At 49.8% G+C, this 9056-nt stretch overlaps 1 protein-coding gene across 1 annotated transcript; it reads right to left on the bottom strand.

The window, feature by feature from the left end:
• Positions 1 to 315: 315 nt before the first annotated feature.
• Positions 316 to 2088, bottom strand: RTN4R (reticulon 4 receptor). Its single transcript, XM_009573614.1, has 2 exons — positions 2055 to 2088; positions 316 to 1745 (listed from the first exon to the last, which is right to left on the bottom strand). The coding sequence occupies exons 1-2, from the start codon at positions 2086 to 2088 to the stop codon at positions 316 to 318; spliced, it is 1464 nt and encodes a 487-aa protein (XP_009571909.1).
• Between the last annotated feature and the right edge of the window lie 6968 nt (positions 2089 to 9056).

Genomic DNA, 9056 nt, shown 5'->3' with positions numbered 1-9056 from the left:
GCATTTCTTACATTTTTTTTTTCCTGTAAATAAACCGTATTTCTTTACCATCTGCTGTAGCAAAAGCTGCTTTGTGGGCAAGTGCAGTTCCGAAGACCAAAGGTATAATTCACAGGATTCAGAACAAATAAATTATGTACATCTTGGTGTTTGTCTTTTTTGTTTTGTTTTGTTTTTTTATAAAGGCATCCAGTTAACTTTTGTGTAACAAAGCTTTCTCAGGATGGATGGTAGTTTTGCTTTTGTTTGCAACATTTATGGAGGTCAGCAAAAGTCTAGTATTAAAGTGTCATCAACCCAGGAAAAGAGTTAATTTTAGCAGAATAACAGTAAGCTCCACACCAGGGGGGGGATCAAAAGGCTTAGGTTGAGCTGTAACGTGGAGCTGTTTCCTTGCTGGGTGAGGCGGCACTGGGCCTTTGATTTGTTCTTTTTAGAGCAGCCCTGCCTCTTTTTGGTTGGGATTGTGGAAGGTTCAATAGGCTCTAGAAATTCTGGTTTCAACTTGGTCAATGGAGGGTCTACAATGCTGGGAAAGGTCCCAAAGGGGGAATCGTTTATCTGCTTGTTGCTGCCATTTTTGGAAGGGTCCGTCTCAACGTACTTGGTTTTGGACATGTTCTCCTTATCCTTGAGAGGGTTGTTGGAAGATGGCCGGCTGCTGTGGGAAGAAGGACCTGCCTTGCCTTTAGCTTCATAAATAAAAGATTTATCTGTTTCTGGCTGGCAGCACTTTGGGGAGCCATCGTGGGAACCGAGAGGGGGGACCCCAGTTGGCAATTTACCAGATCTGGTCTTCGTGCTAAAAACGCTTGTTCGTATCTGGTTGAAGGAGTCAACGCATCCTTCCAAGTCGGCGCTCTGCAGCCTTTTGAGGTCTCTCCCTGCCAAGCGGGGGGGAAGGTGGCACTCTAGCTCCGAAGACGATCCTTTAAACTGCTTAAACCAATTCCAGAGAGACCGAGCCTGGCAGTCACAGATCCACTGGTTGCCATTCAAGCGCAGGTACTGGAGGGACACCAGGGGAGCCATGGTTTCCCCCGTGAGCACAGTCAGGTTGTTATTAAACAGATACAAGGTCATCACTTTCCCAAGGTCATGAAAAGACCGGCGGTGAACCAGACTGACCCTGTTCTGGTGCAGAAGCAGCCGGTCCAGGTTGATTAGCCCGCGAAAGACGTTCTCTGACAAGCTCTTGATTTTGTTACCATGCAAAAACAGGTAGGTGAGGTTTGCGAGATCTATGAAGGTGTCATCCAGCAGGTTCTGAAGATTATTATCCTGAAGGTAGAGGTATTGCAAGGAGAACAACCCTCGAAAAAGCCCTGTGGAGAGCTCCAGGAGCCCACAGCGATCCAGGTGTAAGGTGTGGAGGTGAACAAGACCCCGGAAAGTGACAGGGTTGATAGATTTCAGGTTCGTGTTGTCACTGAGATCTAACTCCTCCAGTTTGTTGAGCCCATAGAAGGCTCCAGGCTCAATGAGGCTGATGTTGTTGGAGTGGATCCAAAGAATCGTCATGTTGCGGCAGGAGGTGAAGCTGGTGGACCTCACAAGGGTTATCTTGTTGTTGTGCAAGAAGATGCGCTGGCTCTGGATGGGTATCTCAGTGGGGATTGCTGTCAGTCCTTGCTGCTGACAACTTATTGTAATCTTCGGTTCACTGTAGCATACACACGCCCCGGGGCAAGACTCCACTTCTGACTGGATGTTCAAGCAAAGCACCAAAATCAGCAGTTTGCTTCCTAAAGGATAATAAAAATAGTATGCAAATTAGCCAGGGTCATAAGAGAGCACTTTCCTTTGCAACTAATAGATGAACCTGAAAATCACCCTTCTAAGCGTGTTGCCACTAACCACAAACAACATATGCCAAGGGAGCCAAACAAATGCAGAATTAAAAATGCTAAAATCAATATACACTTCTAGTGACAAAGTCTGAGCACCTCTTCAGCCTTTCACACTTCGGTGGCGAAAAAGGGAGTGATGATTGTGTGTCAGTATTGTGGGTCCTGAATGCACATCTAACATAAGCCCTGTTCCAAAGAGCTTACTTCTGAGCAAAGGGGCTGTCTTCTGGGGGGCCATTTGTCTCTGTCACAGGCCCATTTAGTACAGTTCAGCCTATGGGAAAGCATCTGCCCAGCTGTGGCTGATGCCTGCAGCCATGGGTTGTACTACAACTTGGCGTCCCATTCCAGCAGTGCCACCAGCTCCTTGCTTTTTGGGATCATTGAACAACTCTCCAAAACAAGCAGGTGTCCCTAGATTGCACTCAAAATGTAAGATGGAGATGTGGCTTTTGTGACTTTCCATGAACAATTTCTGACTGATCTGGTCTTTCTATAAGAAATAACTGTGAGGGATTCCAAAAATAACTTACAGGTCAGACCTGCCTGTAGAGGTCTTGGGGCCAAGAGCATCCTTTCCTTCTTTTGGTCAAACCTTTACGCCGCATATTCTTGCTTCCCTTCCTCTCTCCCCTTTTTCCCTTTGCATCTGTGCAGCCATTGAGGCAGAGGAGAAAACAGCATGTTTTTCCACAGAGGGCAGTACTGTTGTCGGAGGAAATCATGTGCAATGCTTGATTCAGGGATTCCTCAAAGTTTGCAAGGCAGAAGTGGGTTTCGTGTGTCCCAGGCACGCAGGCAGCCCACTGGGGTTGAAGAGCCCCTGAGAGGAACATTTTTTCATGGAGGAGATGACCACCCGCTTTCCCAGGAGCTGGGCTGCACAGGAATCACAAGGAAGCATTTTGGTTCACCAAATGCACCAGCCCCAGCTGGGCTGTGGGAAAGGGCCCGGAGGATGGGCAGGGAAGGGCAGAGGCTGTGCAGCCAGCATCATCTTCTGAAAGGGGACCTGGGAGGAAGGGTCAGCGTGAACCTCCATCTGAGACGCCCGCAGAGAGACCTGCTGTTTCCTACCCACAGTGGGGAAGGCGGGGAGGAGAGGCAGTTTTCAGCAGTGCTTTACCAGCAATTAGCAGCAAGTAATTAGATTGCTTCCTCTAAACCACATACGGGAGCTAAAATGAATGGGCAGCAATTGTAGCAGCGGGAGGCTCCATTTGTGAAATGCCACATGTGAGCAGGGACTTGTGTGTCTCCTTCCCAGCTCATCACAGCACCTCTGGCAAAAAGACATGCTCCTCCCCGTCGCTGGGGATCCCCAGCCCAGGGACAACAGCAGCTTTCCCTCTTCGCTGTTGTGGGAGGTTTTTTCTTCCTTGAAAGACTGAAAACATTGTTCAGGCATGTTGATGCCTCATTACACCTTAGGGTAAAACAGCAGAGTTCAAAAAGTCAGGCAGAAAGAGACAATGATGCAGACTGGGGGAAACTGGGGAGACTGGAGGGAGCCCCGTTGCTTCCAGCCACACGTGCACGGTGCAGCATGCTGGCTCCCGCGGGGCCAAATCCTGGAGACGGCAGTTGCATCTCACAGAAAAGCCTGAAAGGCAATCATGGAGCTAATGAAATCACACCATCTCTGCACAGAAGTGGCAACTTCAAACCCCAACAATAAAGAAGTAAATCATATGGAAATCTCACCAAACTGTTTACTGAAGCAATAATAAAGGTATTGGAGAAGCCAAGGCAGGAAAGTCGCTTTTCTGCAATAACAGGCTGGGATCCCAGGCCTGAGTTTCACTCTCGTCAAAATAATTCACCGTGTGCAGCTAATAAATCTGTGGTGATCCAACAGTCCAATATAGGCGGGAGACTCCTATATATCACAATCCACACGGGAGAAAAAATAACAGCTCAGCATGCAGAGATAATTTGAGCCTGATATTATTAGCTGCTGAGCATCCCTGGAAGGCAGTGTGTTGAGCGCAGTGCTATGACACATTCTGGCTGGCTTGTCATGTTTTGACATATCACGTCCCATTGTATGGAGCAAAGTAACACGAGACAACTGAAATCCCCTGGTAGAGACATGTCACACCAAGAGGAGCCTCCTGGGAAATTAAAACAATGCTGGCAACCCTCTGACCAGCACGATTCCCCTCCAGCTGATAATGAAAACCTGTAGCCAGAGAAATATGACTTTCTGGAGCCTCTTTCTTCAGTTTCGTGATTCACATGATGGGGGCCGGGGTGGCACTGGAGCAATGGGATTCACCTTGCTACGCAACACCACCTGCTCCAGCAAAACAGCGCTTGGACTGCAGACACCGCTGCAGGCTCCACGGCTCTTCCCAGCTGCTCCTCCCTGCCTTGGCAATATCGCAAGAGCTACAGCCTACTCGGGGAAAATCCAACCACAACCCAGATGCATCCCACATGCCTTATAACTATGTGACACACTCACAGCAGACTGAATGCAAAGAACCTTTCCTATGGGAGAGGAATCACAATGACAACAGTCCTGTTCCAGCTCCAGTCAGGGGAGACAAGTGCATAATAAATATATGTATACATGGAGAGAGAAAGAGAGAACATGAAGGAGCCGGCAGAGAACAAGCCATGCATATGAATACCGCTCTGCCCTGTACCACCGCCTCCTGCCAGCCATGCTCCTGCACCCTCTGGATCACTTGATCGCTTGTGCCCTGAGCATGCACCACCAGCCCTTTCCGACAGACAGAGCTGCCGGGGCCGGGCAGCAAGGTCCTGTCCCAGCCTCTGGGTGTGTGCAGAGCTGGAGGCACGCTACGGCTCCTCCCCAGACCAGAGGAGCAGAAGGGAAGGGACAAATCCTGCTCCAATCTGAACCACAGCTTTTATTCTCCCACTGCCAATGCCTCTGAGGCTGCTGGGAGCTGTGAGTCAGTGGCACCGATAGCTGGCTGCCAGTGGACCAGCACAGGGAAATTAATTACAGGCAGGGCTAGCCTGTGTACTTTAATTAGCGACCTGGTGTTCTTGAGCTGCTCAGATTAGCTCCTTCCACTGGAGACAGTTACTGTCAATCATCTCCCAAAGCTTTTTTCCACTTAGTTTCCTGCCGTGCAGCTCAACCATGTCCTGACTGATCCATGACAAATCTCAGCACCCAGCAGTCGTCAGGGAGTCCCTGGCCAGTGCAGGGCCTGAAGCAAGTGCAGGAGTGGGTGCAGTCCACAGACAGCCTTGGGAAGTCAGACCCTGCAGACCCTTTCTTCCTGAGCCAGACTGGGGTGTGCTGTGGCAGAGACTGGAGGGACCATGCCTTGGCCTTCCCCTGCTCCTGCAAGGAGCTTCTCCATCACTGGTGTTCAACCAGTAACTGCCTTGTGCTCAGTGTGCCCCAGACCACAGTGGCCACCAAGTGCCATGAGCCATCCAGACCTTGCACCAGGACAGTTTCATCCATCCAATTCCAGGCAATATTACCTTGCTTTTTCTGACCAGGTGCCAAGCGACTACTTTAGGACAGGGATAAGCACAAGGCAGGGTCCTGGGACAGGAAGGTTGCTAAGACCTGGCATCAAGCCACGTTAACACAGCCACAGTTTTAGGATAGTTTGAAGCACAGCAGAGCTTGTTCATGTCTGCCTGGAATATACCCCCATATTTTCAGGTAATCTCTTACTCTAGACCAAGTCCTGCAAGATCGAGACAGGCCAGCTGTATCACTGCCCTGTGCCGCCGGGGCTGGAGCCCATCAGGAAGCAGGCATGTGTTTTGGGGCCCAATGTCATGACACAAAGCACAGACCCTAGCCCCTTTATGCTGAGCTGAGCACCGCAGCATGGTGTGGAGCATCACCTCACTGAGCCTCGTGCTCTAGCATGGAGCTGGGTCCATAACGCAGAGGAAGGAGCTGGAGCACTGATCTGAGGCCTGTATTGCAGAAATGGGCAGAGGAACCAGGCACCCCAACACCCATCAGCTGGGCACCCTGGTACAAAACCAGGCACTCCACCCTCTTCTGTTGTCCTGTCCACCTCCCCTTGTTCCTCCCCCTTTTTGATGACCTCCTCCTTTCCATCCTCTTCCCCTCCTTCACAACCACCATGTCGCAGGGCTTGTCCAGCTGAGGTGAAAGCAGCACCCAGGCAAACCAGTCCATCCCTAGAGAGGCTGGGACATATCCTGGCAGTGCCCAGAGACTGTACACTGCCCTATACACCATGCTGCAGCTTGTTTCCCTTGGCACAAAGCAGAGGGAAAGGATGAAGACCTTCAGAGCGTGAAGATCACACAAACACAGCTTAAAAACTTCCAGGAGTAGTGTGAGTGTCATGGGCTTCTGCTCCTCTGGGGAGGCACCAAGTATCCATGGTACTGAGGGGTCCCAGTGGGTGCTGCCCTGAGCATCTGGTGGAGGGCAGAAGACAAGAAGAATCCAGAGGACCTGGGCAGAAAGAGCCCAGCTACTCCACAGTCTGGCTGGCACATGCAAACACCATAGTTTGTTTTCCTGGAGCACTGGGTTCAGCCCTGGCTATGGGCTCCTTCCTTTTCCAGGAAAAACACACCCTGCCCTTAGGCCAGAAGTACAGGAGATATTCACTAGTGTCACAGGGAGGAGGGAGGTCAGAAGGTCCACTGTGTATCCGTTCCCAGAAATACATGCCAAACCCAGCTCCCAATGGGGAACTACAGTGTCCTTCCCTCGACCTGCCAGATAAATCCATCCAGAGCTCTGCATGTGTGCTCATGCAGTGTGCTCCCACCACCACTGCCGACTGATCGACACTGGACCCTGCTGGACTCTTCCATCTGCAGGACTCAATCTTAGTGCCCTTTCCTGAGAAAAAGGGTCTTGGCGTGACATCCATTCCCTCATCTCTTAGATGAGAAACCATTCCTACCCCTCCCAGAACACGATTAAAACTTAACTGGATAGTTCCAGTCAAAAGTAAAAGATGAAAGAAAATCTCGTACCTGGAACCTTCAGTCTCTCCAAGACTTTGGCTTTGAGTTTAGCATTTGTTCCTCCAGAGCTTTCTTAAAAGCCAGAAATCTCCTTCAGTCAAACTGCTGCACTTCCCCTTTGCCATCTCAGAAGTGTTATGACTCATGGAACTGGGAAGCAATTAAAGTGGGTCCATTATCTGTCTTTCCGCTAGTCCCCTGTGCGATCGCATTGTCAAACATGGCAATTAGAAAGAAAAGGCTCCGGGGGCCTCTAATAGATGCTTTGCAAACTTTTTAAGAGGCCAAAGCAAAACGCAATTTTCTGCAGTTTGCAGAGCCGTGGCCTTTCTCTGCCGCTCTGCACTTGTCTCTATTGATTTGGAGATATTATAATGCGGCTTTCCTACAGTGGAGGGTCAATAATCATTTGAATTCTCTCCTGGTTGGACATAAAGGGAGTACTTTACAATACAAAGCCTTTTGCTGATGCACACAGCATTTTGCCTTTGTTTATAGTACGGAGACACTATAGCTGCTTAATTCCCTGTTCTGAACTGGTAGTGTTTGAAATTCGGCACATGGCTTTGAAAGACACTCTGCAAAGCAGCTCCAGTGTCTCCCGCTTTGTCCTGTGGCCAAAGGTGGGTCTGTGTGTGTGAGTGTGTGTGCGCCAAAAGGAAGAAGGCAGCACTTTTATGCATTTCAAGTCAAAGGTGAATTGAGAGGTGAATGAGGAAGAATTGGTTTGGACGAGCCTCACCCCAGGCTGGAGTTTCTCTCCCTTCTGCTGCCTCCTCCCTCCGCTGCAGAGAGGAAGGCTGGTTCATGATGGTGCAGCTGGAGTGGCTTTAGGGTGAGAAGAAGAAGAGAAGAGTGATGCTCTGCCACCACACAAGCACCTGGAAGAAGCTACCAGTGTTACAACTCCGGGGAACTGAGGACCCGGAGCAGGTACGAACAGAGCAGGTCTCAGCACACAGGTGCCCACTGCCGTGCAAGCATCCTCAGGCAACTGCCTGGCAGCCAGCTGCAGCAGAAAATTTTGGGGCTGCTGCAGGTCCTGTGGCATATCTGCAGCTCCATGGGGAAGTTGCGGTGTCAGGCACACCTGTCAAGGCAAATAGTCAGTGTGGTCCCTGGAGCGAGTGAGCTGACCACAGCTCCGTGTCTGCTCCGGGGTGCTGAGTTGCTCTCCAGGCTCAGCTGACTGGGTCAGCTCCATCTCCATGGGCTGTTGCTGGAGCTTGGAGTCCCAGCTCACACCAAAACACCTATGTCTTGTTCCAGTGCCGAATCCCATCTGCCTAAAAATAGGTGGCTAATTCTCTTTTAGACACCGTTGAGAGTCTGAGACACCAACACCAGTGCTGGCAGATTTGACACAGTTCCTCTAGGAGACTTCTGCTCTTCCAGCAGCTGGAGCTGGGTATGATATAAATGGCAACAGGCAGCAATGTTTAGGCACCTGAACCCCACCCCTAACTTCTACAGGTACAGTCTCTGATCCCAAATGCTCTGGGACTGCATTCAGATCCATTATCCTTTGGGACTGTGGTGCTCTTCATTCCCTTTGGCAGTACAGCCTCAGTCCTGCTTTTTGGTATATCCAGCCTCTACCCTGAGTGAGACAGGATTTCAGCAGAAAAAATATCATATGTGGTCAGAAACGAAAGGTCATTTCCGTAATGCATCCAGGCAGGGGATGGAGGCAATAGATGTGCCATTTCCTAACTTCTAGGTGTTCTTCTTTTCCACCTAAATCATACTCCCTTAATGTGATTTTTGGACTTAATATTGCAAGGATATTTTTAAGGGAAGAAGGTAAAAGCGAGTTATATCATGTGCAATTCTTAGAATCCATCCTCACAAATCTCCAGAGGGGTTTGAATGCTGATTCTTCAGCATCGCTTAGGGCTGAACTACATGACTCATTATGTGAGCTGAGTGCAGCACAAACCTTAACCAGGGCAGCTCCATCCGTTCACGGGCATGTGCCAAAGCAGCTCCCGGCCGGCGGTGCTCCCCATCCCTGCCAGGGGCTCTCCAGCGCTTCCAGCATTTTGGCAGCAGCGTCAATTTAGCCTAACAACATTTGGGCAGGGTTATACTTTTGGTGGTTTGCCAGCACTTCCCTCAGCAACATCAGGGAGCTAAAGGAAAAGGTGATAGTTAACAGTTTATATTTCAGCCAATTTGAATATGAATTTGATGAGGAGCAGAAAAAAAAAAGAAAAAAAAGAAAAAAAAAAGCTTCTTCTCTAGCCA

Source organism: Fulmarus glacialis, unplaced genomic scaffold, assembly GCF_000690835.1.
Source record: "Fulmarus glacialis isolate BGI_N327 unplaced genomic scaffold, ASM69083v1 scaffold39782, whole genome shotgun sequence".
In the NCBI taxonomy this organism is placed as follows: Eukaryota; Metazoa; Chordata; class Aves; order Procellariiformes; family Procellariidae; genus Fulmarus; species Fulmarus glacialis.
This window is presented reverse-complemented; position numbering and strand designations above follow the sequence as displayed.